Source organism: Vigna radiata, chromosome 7 (genome assembly GCF_000741045.1).
Source record: "Vigna radiata var. radiata cultivar VC1973A chromosome 7, Vradiata_ver6, whole genome shotgun sequence".
Classification (NCBI taxonomy): Eukaryota; Viridiplantae; Streptophyta; class Magnoliopsida; order Fabales; family Fabaceae; genus Vigna; species Vigna radiata.
In genome coordinates, this window is record NC_028357.1 from 16,663,123 (window position 1) to 16,681,656 (window position 18,534).

Here is an 18,534-nt window from a genome sequence, read left to right on the forward strand (position 1 = left end):
AAGTTGACTTCATTATGAAGTAAGTCAATTAAAACTCGTGACTATGCACAAATTTTCAAAAGCAGTGCTATGTGTGATTTTGCATTGAAAAGTTTTTCAAAACTGAGGTTAAGTGCCTAAGTCAACTACATGCGCAGTGGATCCGACTTAGTTAGTTATTTGATTTGAAATTTTGTTAATGCTTGTGTATAGTAACGACTATATTTCAAATGAATGTTAAAATATTTATGATAGTCAATTGTATTAAATGCAAAATCAATTTGATTGTTACGACTGCTGCTAAATTGCTAAATTGCTAAATTGCTAAATTGCTTAATTGTTAGTAACACAGTCGACAACATGAGCGTCTGATTTATAGAAAACTATAAATAGACGTGACTCAGTTGATCACATACGACTTTGGATATTCTGAAATTTTTAATTTGATTTACATATTGTGATCTCTGAGCAAAGGGCTCCAAGAACTCATCAAGAAGACGATAGAGATCTTTCTTGCAAGAGTTTCTTAAGGAGGAACTCTATTGAGCTTACTGTTTGATCATATTCTGCACAGCTGGTGTATTCACATTGATCAAGACTGCTTTCAATCTATTGGAGATTGGTTATCCTGTTGGGATTATAGGAGGTTGACTCGTGGAGTCTGGACATTTTAAGGATTGTTCAAAGTGGGTTAAAGATTGCAGAAGAGGGGATATCTTGCTGCAGATCTTTGTGTTGCTGCCTATATTTTGGTCAGAGGGTTAAAGAGGTGTTTTATATTTTTGACGTGGAGGTTTCTATAAAAGGCTTGTTGTAAAAACCTTTACTATTATAGTGCATTTGCTTCCAGATTGTGGAAGGACACTTGATGTAGGCATTGAGGCCGAACCAGTATAAAAATTTGCGTTTGATTTCTCTATCCTTACACTTTTACATTAAGTCGACTTAATTGTTTACGTAGTCAACTTTACATTTTCGCTGCACTAAGAATTTTCATTCCTTGCGATTCAAGAAACTTTGTAAAGGGTTTTACTTTGCGAAAAAGATTTTGAAAAGACTCTGATTTTTAAACCNTTGCGATTCAAGAAACTTTGTAAAGGGTTTTACTTTGCGAAAAAGATTTTGAAAAGACTCTGATTTTTAAACCTCACCAATTCACCCCCCCCCCCTCCCCTCTTGGTGTGGAAACTGAGCCATCATGTTTCCAACATGTATGTTAGACTTCTACCTCGGAAGATCATCTACAACTTTTCTTCCTGGTGGATTAGACTTGTTGTGTGGAAACTTGTTCTTTCCGACTTAGGGTTTTTGTCCTAGCGTTTGATGTTTGTTTTACATTCTACGAGATTTCTTCATTTCATGTTGTTTGGTTAAACTCCTAAATCAAGGGTTCAATAGACGAGCTTGTCTTATCTTAACAAGCATTTTTACCAAAAATATTATTTTATATATAGCATAGTGAGAGCTCATCTAGTATTGGTTAGTAAAGTATATAGCACGAGTGCGTTTAGCAAGACTCTTATATAGTACATTGACGCATTCTATTAGGAATTTGTTTAGTAGTGCATCTACTTATGTATTAGTGCATTTAGATTTTATAAGGATTTTTCATAAAACGCTTAGATTTCATAAATCTTTTTATTATCTTTTAACTATATCATTTTTCCAAAGATAACACTTTATCATATGTTCATTTCATTTATTTTTGTTTGCTAAACTTCAAAACATATGAAAACATTTAAACAGTTAAATCTTATAGACAATCTTGTCTTAACATCTCACACCTTCATCGCGTCGATCTTTGTCTCTACAGTAACCTCCTTTACACCTTGAGGAATGACCTTATTTCTATTCACAATGGTTGTCTCGTCTTCTGATCCTTCTTCTTGCTCGGTTGATCCCAAGATCGAGGAATCCATCGACGATGATGAAGCAACATCATCCACATACCCTCGATCTTCACTCCCTCCGGACTCCTCGAACGATGAAACAAGAATAGTCGACATGATTACCTAAAAGTCAAAGTATAGGGACGTTCAGTTCTTCAAGTGAGATTAAGAGCAATGGTGAAAATGACGCTTAGGCCCACCACTATTTGTAGCCAAATGGGATGCCCTAATGAACCAACCTCAGCATCAGATCGAGCAGGATTCGATAATCCACATTGTGCGACTCTTCATTTCCAAAGATGCACAAATACCCATATGTCATGTGTCTTCATCCCAACGGTTATAACTTCCCCTTAACTATCACACCACCCATAAATTATGGCCAACGATTACAACCATTCAGGCGATCGATCATGGAAGGGTTAAGTATCCCTGAACATATTCGACACAACTTTTACAACAAATTCATTTGCCTATCATGTTGAATTACCTTAAAAACACTAGAAAGGGGGTTAAATAATGTTAATGGAAAAATATTTTTATGTACTATTCAAAATATATATTACATGTTCGTCGAGTATGAGATTTACCAAATAGTTGTTAAACGCTCGACTTCTAGTGATTGTAAATGATAACTTTTTTTTTACATACTATTCAAAATATATAAACTACAGATTTATAAGAACTTCCTTAATTAAAGAATAACCATTTAGTTTGAGAATATTCTTGTTTTGTAAAACTAAAGTGTTATTGTAGGTTTTTATGAAAGAAGCGTTTAAGCAGAGATAAATAATAAACACATAGATATTTTTATATTGGTTCACTGCTACGTCCAGTCTCCTCTATCAACAGAGGGTTCTACTATAATCTTTAACAAGATTACAACTGAGTATTCTCACTACTCCTAGTATCCTTAGTTAGCGATTAACCTTTCGTTACCTTAGACTGGATGAGTATTCACACCAATCCCGATATCCCTTATCAGCGAATAACCTTCTATTACCCTAGATCAGTTGAGTATTCACACCGTTCCTAGTACTAGACAATTCTGGTATCCTCTGATATGCTGCCTAGATTTCCTTAACTCTTTAGAGTTAAGTTACAAGTTTTTCAATTCTCTCCAGAATTGTAATCAACGATTGCTTAAAATTCGTTTAGACTATATCTTGTAGAGAGGATATGTGTACAATACAATACAGTCTAAACACTCGCAGGTGTTTCTCTCTTTTCTTTTTTTTTCTCTCTTCTCAACAGTAAGAAAATAATATAATGAAGCTCGAGAGTGTTGCTTGACTTCTTTTCTCTTCTTCTCTTTTTATGCTCAGATATTTTCTTTTTCTTGAGCTCCTTGTGTGCTTTTCTTTTGAACGTTTATGAAAGGATGAATATTTTTGTTGTATGTTATCCTCTTGATTCTTCATTTGAATGATCTTCTATTTAAAGGCTTTTGGATAAATTTTCGTTAGACTAAGCTCTTGGCCTTGATTCTTGTATGTTCTCTTTCTTCGTGTACAACAATCATTGGTTAAAGTCAACTTGCCAAAACAGGCTTGCTTTTTCAGCATATATAATAGAAAATATCACAACAGACAAAAAAGTTATTCATACATTACATTTAAAACGTTAGACATTCATTAACGTTTAGATTGGTACATGTATTAGTGTTTATGTGAAGTCTGTTTAGAGTAACGTATATCGTTTAGGATTTGTTAACACATATATTGTGTTTAGTGGTTATCCTTGACAGTTCTTTTTATAGACATTATTTCATTAGAAGCTTTTCTTAAACTTCAAAATAAGGGTTCACAGACGATCCTATCTTAATATGAGTTGGTTTGATTTAGATGACTATGTTTCATCAAGCTTTCCATATGCTTCACCAAGCTTTCCATATGCTTCACTAAGCTAACTACATGCTCCACCAAACTTTCCACATATTTCACCGAACTAACATTATACATGAGTTGAGCTTCCGTTTTTCGATTTAGGATTAAACCATGGACAAATGTGTTACTTAAAATTAATTATAAATTTATGTCTAAAGTATCAATTCAGACTATGCCAAAATTGTTGTGTAAAAAAATACGTTAAAATATCATTTTCCAATATTTTTAAAACTTTTTATAAAAAAATATGTCAAAATATCATTTTTCACTATTTTTAAAACATACAAGTAATGTTAGCCCAAAATTACACCAATTTATTACAAAGAAAATGTTCTTTTAATAACTTTTTCTTGACAACTTTTTCACAACATTCATACAATGAATTGTAATTAGTTCGTTTCAAATATTTTCTTAAAAATAAATTAAAACAAACCAACAAAATAATGATAAATAATTTATTGTAAAAAAATTATTATAATTAATTATTAACATATTTTTTTGTTACAAATATCATGAAAAATATCATTATTTCCATCATCAAAGTACAACACTCGCCTTTGAGAAGAAGAAAAATACACACAAAATTAATAAAAGAAATTATTGACAATTTAAATGAGATGAATGTTAGTTATGTTATCAGCTAATTATAAATAGAAAAAAGTTACTTTTATACACTGCATGAAAAAAAAAATATTCATGTGACACGGTTTTTAATAATATATAATATAATTATGATTTTAAATTAAAAAAATAATATAATTATAATTAAAATATTATTATTATTTAAGCGTGTGAGATGAGTATATTTTGTCGTTTGTGTCAAAGTATTACCGCTCTTATAAATACAAACCAAAGCATGGCGAACATGACAGTGCACACACTATCGAGAGGGAATTCATCTGAACATCTTCTTTCACATGGAGAAGAAGATGGAAGCTACATTCCCACCCGTCACAGATCTAAGGAGCGGTTTCAATCCAGCTTCCAGAACCTTCCACAGCCTCAAATCACCACTTCTTCTCCCTCCTCCCAACGCTGCCATCTCCGCCGCTTCCTACGTCCTCTTTCTCCGTCGCAACTCGCACTTTCCGGACTCCTCAACCGCCGTTGTCGACTCCGCCAACGGCCACACCCTCTCCTACGGCGAACTCATCCACCGCGCTGAGAACCTAGCGGCCAACCTCGCCACAGTTCTCAAACTGTCAAAAGCCCACACCGCGCTCGTTCTCTCCCCTAACATCATCCAAGTTCCGATCCTCTGCTTCGCCCTCCTCTCCCTCGGCGTGGTCGTCTCCCCCGCGAACCCTCTTTCCACGCGCTCCGAGATCACGCGCCTCTTCCACCTCAGCAAACCCGCCATCGTCTTCGCAGTGACTTCAAACGCAGAAACAACACGCGAGTTCCATGTCCGTACGGTCCTCCTCGACTCGCCTGAGTTCGACTCGCTCACCAGGACAAAGATACAGCCTCTAAGTCCAACCGCGTCCCCCACGCCGGTGACTCAGTCCGACGTGGCAGCGATTCTGTACTCTTCCGGCACGACGGGAAAGATGAAGGGCGTTATGCTTACTCACCGCAACCTAACCGCAGTAGCCGCGGGATACGACACGGTCCGCACGAAGCGCGCGGAGCCCGCGGTGTACCTCTATACGGTGCCGTATTTCCACGTTTACGGTTTCACCTTCAGCCTGGGGGCGATGGTGCTGTCGGATACGGTGGTGATAATGGAGAGGTTCAGTTTTAGGGGCATGCTGAGCGCCGCGGAGAGGTTCCGAGTGACGCACATTACGGTGGTGCCGGCACTGGTAGTAGCTATGACGAAGGACAAAGTGATAGACGGATACAATTTGACGTCTTTGGAAGGGATCGTTTGCGGTGGCGCTCCACTGAGGAAGGAAACCGATGAAGCTTTCAAAGCCAAGTTCCCCAAGGTCCTCGTCATGCAGGTACTTCAATTTTGCATCCTATTTTCATCATTTTCTTTTTGAAAACTCATATGTTTACATATTAATATAATTAACTAAAACTTTTTTTTTTATCTAATTTTATCTACACTGAAAATCGTATACAATTTCATTTAGTTTTACTGTTTTTTTTTAAACTAAATTAATTATCTTACTATTTTTTAATGTTTTAAATAATTATTTATTTAAATTTAATTATTTTAAAAAATAAAATAATTATTTTACCTTTTCAATTTACGTTTAGTTATTTTTTAAATTAAATTTTAGTAGTTATTATATACTTCTATTTTGTCCATCTAAATTTTTTTCTTTTGTTTCATTCTCGATTCAAATAAAATATTAATTTTTCAATGTGGGGTTAAAGGTTAATTATATTCTATTGCGTGGTTCAAGCGAGGTCCAATTGTTATCTAGTGAACAATTTCCTGTATATTTAAATTTATCGGATGGTACTTGCGAAATTTAATCCGTTAGTTTAATTTTTTATAAATAGTAAAGAATGAAATAGTTAATGCGCATGTAACTATTTTCTTATCCCAAACCTTTATTTACCTTTATTTATATATTTTGTGGTCGATTTTTATTAATATTGATTTAATTATTGTTTAATTATAAGTAATTACATTTTAATTTTAAATTAATCAATTTGAAGGTTAATTTGAGTTGGTGCATGGTTAGTCATGGTAGTTTTTTCTTTGAATTAGGGTTTGAACATCCAGGCTGATGTATGGCCAACCAATCGATTTGTAGTTAATAGTGTAGTGTAAAATTGTTATACTAAATTAAATTGTTACTATTTAGATAAAGGCATTATTAATTTGACTTCTAAAAAACACATTTTATAAAAGTCAATAAACTTTTAATGCCAAAAATAAATTAGAGATCACGTTAGGTGATAATAGTGTAAAATTGTTTTACTAAATTAAATTGTTACTATTTAGATAAATGCATTATTAATTTGACTTCTAAAAAACACATTTTATAAAAGTCAATAAACTTTTAATGTCAAAAATAAATTAGAGATCACGTTAGGTGATAATAGTGTAAAATTGTTTTACTAAATTTAATTGTTACTATTTAGATAAAGGCATTATTAATTTGACTTCTAAAAAAAACATTTTATAAAAGTCAATAAACTTTTAATGTCAAAAATAAATTAGAGATCACGTCTTTATACAGCTTTTCAGTTAAAAGATGGGAAAAACGGTGTTTGAGAGAAAACTTATTAACAACGGTTTCTGATAGTAATCATAATCAATATTAATAATATTATTATAAAAAAAAGTAAAAATTACTCCAAATTTAATATTTCAACAATCAACATGGTTTAAATAATAAGATCAGTTTAACCTTGACCTAATATCAGATAAAAAAAGAAGAAGAAGCTAAATTTAGAGAATAATAAAAAATAAACAAATTGAAGATAAGAAATATAACATTAAGGAAAATCTTTTCATTGAAATATGTTAAAGTAATATAAAAAATAACTAATAAGGTCTTTTAACTGTAAAAGAAAAAAAAAAAGTTGATGTTAAAACTATAAGGTTATAAAGATTAAGATTCAAGTCTTGAAAAATTTCTTCATGGAAATATCATGATATAATAGAAGAAATAAAACACTAGTGGGAATCTAAATCTTACAAGACCTTTGGATTAGAGTTAAAATTGAAAAAAAAATAAAAACAAAGACTTAAAATGATATAAAAACCCATAAAAGTTAAATTAACACTTCAAATAATGACTTTTGCAATAGAAATGCCCTAACTTAAAAAAATAGTATTGAAATTATATCTCAACAAATGAACACTAAAAATATGAATGTTATGAAGCTAACATCTATTTCCATACATTAAAAGTTGAGTTAACATATCTAAATGTGATAATAATTTTAAATTAATTTAGTATTATTGGATGTTGCATGACTAAGCTAAAGTTAAATATATAAAGTTTAAATATTTATTAAATTTATGTTGTAACTCTAAAGGTTGTGTTATCTATGTCTGTTATCTTAATTTGAATTATTTATTAGTTAGTGTTTGTTATCTTGAATTATTTATTAGTTGAATGGTAAATTTTGCAACGTTCTAACTTTTAATAGTTTACAATGATAAAAATAATTAAGAGATTATAAAAGTGATAAAATAAAATATATTTGTCTCAAACTTATAAATATAATATTAATATAGTTATTTAAAATAAAATAACAATAATATATATTCAAACAACTAAAGATAATTATTAGATAACTAAGAAAAAACTCTACAACATTACTATCCTTTATCATAGATGTTTCAACATTTATTCCTGATTTGTTCACACGTGATCATCACAAAAAAAAAAAAAAGCAAACAACACACAAAAGATAACATGGATAAGCTAAAGTTCAAAAGAAAACATCATCGTATTATTTAATCATATCAAATACTAAATCAACATTTATAAAGTACTAGAAACTCTAAAAAACATACATATAGTTGATTCTAAACTCATTTATTCGGATACATGCTTTGACATCTGTATTCAATGTAGGTGTGCACTCATAGTAGTATTTATACTCTACAAAGTCCTATAGGGATTATCACCCTACTACTAAGGTTAATCTTTTCATGTCTAAACTAAAGTCTAAAGAAAATATCACCTGCCATTCTCTTTCCCCACCTTATTTATCTCTATATAACTTGAATGGTTGGTAGAATATCACGATACTCACTTTCAGAACTCTCGTATGTCAAAACATACATTAATCATACCACAACCAATTCCTCCTTAAATCGGTTCCAATCACTCACAAATGATATTATAACTCAACCATTGTTTTAGCATTCACATAATCACACACATTAAACACATCATAAGAGATACATGCAAATTTGGTTAAAATTAATTTTGATATTTTTGTTGAGCCGCATGATCTCTTGCTCAACTAGTAGTGCCTCAACACACACTCATTTAGCCACTAGATATGTTCGCTCAATGAGTAGAGCTTGACAACATATTCGCTCAGCCACAAAATCTTCTCACTAAGCGAGTAGTGTTCAGTCAACCACAAGATATGTTTGCTCAACGAGTAATGCTTGACAACACATTCGCTCAACCACTAAATCTTCTCACTAAGCGAGTAGATTTTGACAACACACTCACTCAGCTCAGTAAGAATATCATTGGAACTTACAGATTTAAATTCTCCTAAAAGTCGTCCAATGAATATAATTTTGCCCAACAACTATCAAGCCAATGAACTCTCTGATTTTGGTCTCGTCCATCAACTACCAATTCAGTAGTTCTTTGACTTTGATTTCGTCTAACAAATATATGTTCACCCAACGAGTTTACATAATTTTGTAGAATAGAATTATGCAGATTTATGCCTTTTTAGTTCTGCAAAACATTATAAGACTAACCATAGATATCCAAAACAAGAAACCATCAGATTATACACAACTCGATGATTTAATTAACCTTAAATAAAGTTTAAACCACACAACATCTTACAATTTCAATATATCAAAATCTCAATCACATTATCGCTAAAGACAATTCACGAATTCTAACACAACTCAACAGGTCATATTTCATCAGACAACTCAATTACACAAATCAACTATCATTCAAGCATAAATTCAGGAATTATAATTTTTCATTAGTTTAAATCAATCTACCTAACTTCCCCTACTTATTATAACAAATGTCCAAACATCTCTAGAGGTCTTAAAACAACTCCAAAAGAATAGAAAACTCTATTTGCTCTTATGAATAACAGAAACACAATCAAGACATACCATTAGGACCACCTATCAACAAAACCTCTTAAAAGATGACTTAGACATCACATGAAACCCTAGATAATTCACATGCAAAGAAAAACAAAACATACCAAAGTGAAGATCATAAAATCAACTTACTCTATTTGGTAAACTGATAGGTCCAAATTGAAGAGATCCTCACCAAGTTCAATTCTATAATCATGGTTCTTTAATTAAACGAACAAATGATAAGAACTCCTACTAAAAATTTAAAATAGACTCTAAAAATGATTTTAAAATAATAATATATTTTAAAATAATAAAACTGGTTCATAACAAAATTATTTATATTAAAATTTTTCAATATCAAATAGTCGAACATCACTTTAAAGTACTGTTACTTTAAAATTTCATTTCAAAATTTTTACATATTTAATCTTTATTAACAATATAAATTTTATACTTATTTATTTAATTGTATGATAGTATTTATTTATATCATTACTAAAGTTGACACTAATAAATTGAATTTTCATAAAATGTTTTAAGGTCAATATTTATTTTTATATACATTGTTTATAATTTTTTTTTCCAGAAAAATAGAATATCTGGTATGTAAATATTAATGTAGGGATACGGTTTAACTGAATCTGTGGTAACCCGAACCACTCCCGAGGAAGCTAATCACGTGGGAACGGTGGGTAGACTGAAACCAGACATAGAAGCAAAAGTTGTTAACCCACAAACAGGGAAACTCATGTTTCCCGGTGAAAAGGGGGAACTATGGATCAAAGGACCTTATGTTATGAAAGGTAATTATAAATTTATATTAATTAATTAATTACCTTAGAAAATGCATTATTCTGTTGTGTTTTCATGTGTTACTGTAATTAATGTAATTAATCTCAAGGGTCACAAACTCTCAGATAAATTTTGTTTAGGATATATAGAGTTATTAATTTATTAAAAAAAATTCAGCCAATCTTTTTCATTTAATAAAATATTAATTATTTCATGAATAGATATATCCATTCCTCCATAAGAATGATATTTAAAATACATTTGGTAGATAAATTTGAGACTATATTTTTTAAATGGTAAAATAAATAAATATATATGAAAAACTTGGTTATGAAATTAAATAGATGGAGTTTATCTATCAATTATTTCTCTTCTTTTTATAATAGATAACTTTGATGGTGTTACTTTATAAATAAATAATAATAAGATGAATGATGGATAAATAAAATTAATTTAATTTGTTAGTACAATTAAGTATTAGAGATGTCAGAAGAGAGTACAAATCCGATCTTTTTATATATATATATATATATATATATATTGTAAAATTAAGTCAAACTAATAATTCCCCTATTAATAGAATATTAAATTCATTTAAAATTTATTTTAAAAAGATTTATTGTTTGTTAGTTTTATTTTATCATTCATTATCATATTCTTATCAGATTACAATTTATATTTAATTAATTATATGTGTTATACTTAAGATTGAATTATATTATTATTATTACCATATTAATATTAATATTTATATATAATAGTTTGCTTACACGATGCATGGACTATGTTGGAGTAGGTTATGTTGATGATCCAGAAGCAACTTCAGCAACTTTGGTGAATGGATGGTTAAGGACTGGAGACCTTTGTTATTTCGATAATGATGGTTTTTTATATATTGTTGATAGGTTAAAAGAGTTGATCAAATACAAGGGCTACCAGGTAAAATCACTTTTAATTAAATCAAATTATAATATAATTCTCATCTTTCAAATTTATTTTATAATAATGAGATAGACTTAATCTCACTTTTATTATATAAGTTAATTAAAAGTTTGTCTCTAAATTTTCTTTTACAAATATTAATTATATATATTATTTATTATATATAATTTGTATGGAAAATAATATCGTTGACATTGCAGGTTGCTCCAGCAGAGCTAGAAGAGTTGCTCCTATCTCATCCAGATATACTTGATGCTGCAGTTATTCCGTAAGATTCTAATTTTTTTAGCAACCAACTATGTTATCTTTTGCTAAATTGTTTTACATAATTACGTTGTTCAAGATAAAAATCTTTCGTTACATCAAGTTACCCTAATTTTGTTTGAAAAGAAAAACATGTGAAAAAAATTAATATGAACTCTTTCATAAACTAAAATTAATTTACCAACAAAACATATTATTAGATGACTTTTAAATTTTATATGAATTATTTTTAAATTATGGAAAATCTGGTCTGTTTACTTTCTTATTCTAAATATATTAATAAAAAATAATCCAAAAGTACTCTAATTAATCAAAATCTGGATTTGCACAAAGAATAAAAAATAGCAATTGGTCTTCATTTTATATATTTTTTCTCCTCTACTTGCAAACTGTCTTATTCGAATCTTATTCGGGCATAATTTTATAGTTTTTCATCGTGTTTGGTGGCACATGTTATACTTATATATAGTGACAGTAGCTGGAAAGAAAAATGAAAAATCAATTGTTTTCTACACACTGAAAAATTAATAATAAAACTTGTTTTATAATGGGAGAAAGAAAATAATGAATTTTAAACTTCATCAATCTTATAAAACCGATTTATAAGATAAAATTTACGTTTATTTATATATTATGAATTGATCTTATCTTTAATCGACATAGGACTTCCAACAAATACTATATAGTTTTAACATGTTGTCGGAGAAAGAACTAATAAGCTTAATGTATGATTAACAGATACCCTGACAATGAAGCAGGCGAAGTGCCCATGGCGTTTGTTGTGAGACAACCTCAAAGTTCCCTTGGCGTAGCACAAGTTATTGATTTTGTTGCCAAACAGGTCCTTCTTTTTCTTCTGCGTTCCTTTCTTCACTACATTTCAATTTTCAGTCATGCGTAACATTCGTACATACAATAAAAAATAAAGAATAAAATCTTTTCATAAACTAAAAATTATCTTATAATTATGCTAGTATGTAAAGGTCTCGTTTTGTACTTTATATAGCATTTTTCATTTATGTATAAAATAATTTTTATCTAATAAAAAATTATTTCATTTTTTCTTGTTTTTATTTATTTCTATAAAGTTCCACTAAGTCGTGGAGAAAACAAAACTACCATTTTATTTTATTAGTAATTATTTGGCAAGTAAGTATTAAAATGTAACTTTAATTCTAATTCTTTTCCACAGTTACATATTTTAAATTCTAATAATATTAAGTGATGTGTGATTTCTATTATTTTCTCACGCAAAATTTATATATCTATATTTATGTGAAACTAAATATTAATAATTCGTTAGAAACTGATATTAAAGATCTAAAAAAATCATTAATGAACTTTAATACTATATTAAAAAAATAACTTTAAACCTAATTCATTTATATAAAATTAAATCAAATTTATAATACTCAATAGTAATTATTATTATTTCACGTCATTTGCATGAATGACTATAAAAGAGAGTTGACTATAGAGATTTCATTATAGAAATGAGATTCATACATACATAGATATAAAATCATAGTAGTAGTAATAGTTTTTCACAATTAAATTTCTATAAAGTTTTATATGAATATGTTCATTAGAAAAAATAATAAAGAGAGTATGAGTTATACTAAAAACTTTTATATTATGTATATCATTAAATCAAGAAAACAAACACTATTCCAAAACACATTCATTCTTACTAATTATCATCACTAGCTCCTAAAACATTCTATGGTCACATCAAAATGACGATTATCATTAAGGAAAATAAAACACAACCACAAGAAAAAGAGAGTAAGCTAATGCTAACTTAAATATGCACAAACAATTTATCACATAATATCTTAACTAATTCAAAACATAACATTTAATGATTTACTCATCATATCATTCCACCAGTGCAGAAAGGACTTTAGATATCTGTTATTTTGGGCTTTTAACTTCTTTTTCACAACCAACGTCATTACGGGTGACGTTAATGGGACGTCGAATTTCCATATAACAGACGTCTATACAGACGTCAGTTAGTGCCATGTCCAACGTCAATAAATGTCGGTTAAGGCCTACTCCGACGTCTAATAGCACCATATAGACGTTGGTGTGAGAACCAACCGACGTCTAAGAGCACTATAAAGACTTCGAACATGTCACTAACCGACATCTAAGGTCACTATAGACGTCGGTGTATGCATTAACCGACGTCTAACATAGTCGTTATGTTTTAGTGTAGTTTTGTTCCTGACTTTGGATAGCCTAGTAGCACACTTTGTCTTTGCTAGTTTCTCCCAAAAAAAAGCTTGTGTCTTTTGAATTTCTCATGACATTTCAACCCAAAACCGAACCTAGGTTCTTGCCTAGTTCCATTTTCAACTACAAGAGGAAAAAATTACGGTGAAACGATAACTAGGCAACGACCCAGGGTCATTTTTGGGTCGAAACACCATAAGAAATCCAAAAGACGCCGCTTTTTCTGGGAGGCAGCTAGCAAAGGCAGAATGTGGTACTACGTTACCCCAAGAGAAGAACAAAACTGTACTAAAACACAACACAAGGAAAACAAATTTTAATCAGTTGAATCAGAAGATAATCGATGAAAGACTAATATAATCGGACTGAACAAAGTTTAAACGGTTTAAATAAAAAAAGACGCACATGGAATGCAATGCCGCAAGAGAGAAAAAGGAGAGGAGGAAGACGATGATGTTTGCGAAACTGCGAGTCTGCGATTTATTTAACATGAAATGAGGCATCGGTTGCTACAAAACCTGACGTCTATAGTCAGTTAGACGTCGATTATCTCACTAATATGACGTCTAAGATAACTTTTAATCTGCCTTTTGCATGCACCTTAGATGTCGGACACAAGGGGCCCCGACGTCTACAGCGCTGATCGGAATGACTTTTCAATTCTGGTCAGGGAAGTAGACAATGGTTGTCTTGGGGCGCCGAGGTCTATAACATTTTGGACGTCGACCCCCTACTACTGGACGTCGAAGTGCCTGTGAGTTTGATGAGTAGCATTAATTACAGCCACATAGACGTTGTTCCCCCATAAACCAGACGTCTATATGGTAGAAATTGACTGTCTTCCCGCCTTCCTGACAGGCCTATTGACGTCAAGTAAAGGGAACATAGACGTCTATAACATTATAGATGTCGGTTATTTATTACGTGACGTCTAAGCGCTTGGGAATCAGGTGAAGAGCCTTAATTACAGCCAGATAGACAGTTATATGGGGTAGAAAAGACTGTCTTCTCGCCTACCTCAGGCCCTTGGACGTCTGGTTAGGGCAGAACAGACGTCTACTATATTATAGACATCGTGTGCCCTAGAAACCGACGTCTTGTTTACCAACTTATTTACGGTAATGCCACCGTCCATTAATATACGTTGAGCCATCCATGAACCGACGTCTTATGGATGACGTTAAACAACGTTTTTTGCACTAGTGTTCATTGACACCTGAGTAAAATATAATTCTAAACTCGATATTCATATTTATGCATCTAGAATGTATGCATTTGTCGTCAAATGAAATTCAAATCCTTAAAACCTCAAGTATTATAGACTAGTTTCTCCCTTCTCGTGACAAGATAAATTATCTATAGCTTAAAAGAAATGGAATCCACAATCCCAAAACCAACTATAGGAATCTCCTTTCACTTTTCACCACCTAAACCACGTCCTTGACATGAGTCACTAAGTCAAGTAAAGTATAAGGACAACTTCGAAAGGGTGTCCCCAGTCAATGCTTAACACTAACTAACTTACCATATCCTTCCAATTTAAGAAAGAGATGGCCATGCAACCAAAACATACATACAAAACAATATGTCATATCCCTTTATATTAAATAACCTCCTTAAAACATTTCATAATTTTGATACTTCTCAATCATTTCCTCTGCATTCATACTTTTCATAACACATACCCATATAACACACGCACACACATATAAAAGATTGGTTCATCATATTAACATGCCTTATTTTGCATATGACACTCATTTATCATTCCCAAAGCACATACTTTTATCAACCTAAGACCACAACAATACATAAGAACCTACTAACTCATCAAATATAAATACTATTAATAAAAGATAAACCTAAAATATAACACAATCAAGAGAAATTAATTGGTCTAACTACAAACCACAAATCAATGATCCCATCGATCAAAGTGAAAAACCATGTCTAGGATCTATTGTCAAAATTTCAGCTTGATTTGATGGTTAATTAATAGGCAATCCTAATTTTCCCAAAATGCCTAAATGTTGGAAAATAGGATGGCACCCACGCCCCGCACCTAGTGGCAACGCCACTCACATGAATTTTCCTAGAAATTTCACTCGAGAGTTGCGCCTAACAGTCCTTTAATGGAGCCTAGCACCAACAAGTTAGTGAGTTCACTGACTTTGTAGCGCCCAGTGATACCAAAGTTCTGTCAAGTGCAAGCAAAGCCAGTGGCCACTGCATGATTGGTGCCCGTTGACACTATAGGGCTCCTAGCGCTGCACCAAAAGTTGGATATTTCTCTACAAGTTTCGATTGAGCAATTTTGACTCTTCTTGAGTTATTCCTCACTTAAATAACTTTTTAAATTACAACATAACTATATTTTAACTCAAGAAGTACCAAATTTGATCAATCATAGGTCTTAGAGGGATTCCTATCAACAACAAAACTAAGGTTCTACAAGAACAACACACACTCATTAATATTAATTGAATTAAAATCACTTATCTTTAAATAAATCCTATAACATTAAACAGATTACACCATTGTAAAATCCATTGAGTCCAATTTACCAAATTTGACAGATTTCATCATACCAAAAATCCAAGACACACTTAATATACATTCAAAATTCCTCCATGACAAAACCAACCAAGATATTCACCTCGCACTTCCAACCATTCAACAACATACCAATTTCATATTAAAGCACCAACTCAACCAAAAAGATTTAATTTAATAGTTTAATAACAAAGATTAGATTCCACAATAAAAATTAACATATTTTACAACTTGCATAATCAACCAATTTTACATATATTTCCAACCAACTCATTTTAATTCAAAAATCTATAACTTTAGTCTCAAGATCAAAATTCTCATACACACGCAATCATAAAATGAAAATCGACATGCAATTAATTAAGTTTAATTTCCCTCACCTTAGTCAAACAAGGATTTTACTAAAAAACCAAAATACACAAGATATTCAAGAAAAAACAACCAAACCCTAATTAAAGATATAAGATTACCATTAAGACTGATAGTAATAAAGAGTTACCAAGAGTAATCTTACATCACATGCTTTACTCTAAAGCTCACATTTGATTCAAGACCTAAAATTTTTAAAAAAGAATAAAAAAAGAACTTACTCTATTTTAACTTTCTAATAGGTAAGTTTTGTAAAGTTTATTATCGAGAGAAATCCTATCATCTATAATATTTAATGAGATAAAGATTAGAATAAAAAACTATAAAAGAATGTAGAAAAAAATTTAGAAGAATGATTTTTAAAGAGAAAATAGTTTTAATAAACCTTTCTTATTAAAAACATTTATATACTTAACATTTTATTATTAAAATATTACAGTATTATATTTTCATAAAAATCATTCCGAAGTCATTTTGTAGGTTTATATATATATATATATATATATATATATATATATATATATATATATATATATATTGGATTTTATATATCGGGTATGTAAAACTAGGTACTGATAACTAACTCGTTAGGAAATGTCATGTCTAATAAAAATTATTAAACTTTAATACTATATAAAAATTAAATTTAAACCTAATTCGTAAATTAAACCTAATTTATATAGTCTATTTTATATGTGATTGTCTTGGCTTCAGGTTACACCATACAAGAAAGTAAGGCGTGTAGCATTTGTTGATTCCATTCCCAAGAATGCTTCAGGAAAGATTCTGAGAAAGGATTTAAGAAAAGTTGCGCTCTCTAAGTTATAATGCCTCATTTATTTTAATTTATTTTATCGAAAGTGATGCATGTTTTTTCTTGACAATAAAGTTGTTATTGATTCAATGATTTGTTTCAAATAATAAAAAGAATAAAAAATATTTGATTTATATGTAGAGACAATCATTTATTCTTAAATAAGTTTCGGACTTCCTAAAATGGTCTGTTTTCACATATTTTAGTTACAAAAGTTTTAAATTCGAATCTGTTTTCACAGTCTTGGAATTAAACTTCTTGACAGAAAATTGGTAAACATTATCTAATGATCAATTTTGACATAAATGGACATTTTAAATTATCTGATGAAATAAAAGTTTTTTTTTCTTCCTCTACCACAAATTTACTAATTGCACCACAAATTTACAGAAAAAGACTAATGTTATATTTGTACTTTGGATGGATTTGAAAAAAAAATGAAGTGGAAGTTATTTAGATAGGTTTAATAGATTAAAGAAATTAAAAATTTGATAGATTTTATAAAATTTAGAAGAGGAGAAATTATAAAAATTTGAGAAAAGAGTTTATAAAAGTTATTGAATGATGCTATAGGTTTGATAGATTAAAAAAAATGTTTTAATTAATAAAAATAAAAGACTATCGTTTTGTCTTTGATTATAAATGTAATTTTAAATAAAATATATTAATATTAATATTATTATTATTATTACTATTAATATTAAGTTTAGTTATTGTTTAGTCTTCACGAAAAATTTTAAGTACCTAAATTTTTTATTTCAATTTTGTCCAACTTTTATAAAAATGTCTTAATGAGGTCATTTAAAGAAAAATACTAAAATTATTAATAACATACCACACATGTAAATAGGTGGTTTCTTAATTTTTTAATATATTCTTTGCAAAAAACTTTTGTGTCCACATGTCGAATTTATTTTGTGTCCACATGTCAAATATATTAATATGACACATGATACTATCATTGTCATTGGTAGAACAATATCATATGTTAATGTTGTCAATTGTGTTGTCTTGATTTTAATTTAATCATATTATATATATATATATATATGATTCAATTTATTTTAATTTTTTCAAAATAAATAAATATTG

General features: G+C 30.1%; 1 protein-coding gene across 1 annotated transcript; it reads left to right on the forward strand.

Moving 5' to 3' along the window:
- Positions 1–4,577: 4,577 nt before the first annotated feature.
- LOC106767985 (4-coumarate--CoA ligase-like 9) lies at positions 4,578–17,497 on the forward strand. The gene is made up of 6 exons (XM_014652949.2): positions 4,578–5,700; positions 10,093–10,273; positions 11,059–11,201; positions 11,405–11,472; positions 12,207–12,309; positions 17,343–17,497. The coding sequence occupies exons 1-6, from the start codon at positions 4,672–4,674 to the stop codon at positions 17,454–17,456; spliced, it is 1,638 nt and encodes a 545-aa protein (XP_014508435.1). The 5' UTR covers positions 4,578–4,671; the 3' UTR covers positions 17,457–17,497.
- Positions 17,498–18,534: the final 1,037 nt, after the last annotated feature.

Coding starts and splice junctions, on each gene's coding strand:
- LOC106767985 (XM_014652949.2), top strand. CDS start 4,672: ATGGAGAAGAAGATGGAAGCTACATTCCCACCCGTCACAGATCTAAGG. Junction 5,701..10,092: donor CCAAGGTCCTCGTCATGCAG/GTACTTCAATTT, acceptor ATATTAATGTAG/GGATACGGTTTAACTGAATC. Junction 11,473..12,206: donor CTTGATGCTGCAGTTATTCC/GTAAGATTCTAA, acceptor TATGATTAACAG/ATACCCTGACAATGAAGCAG.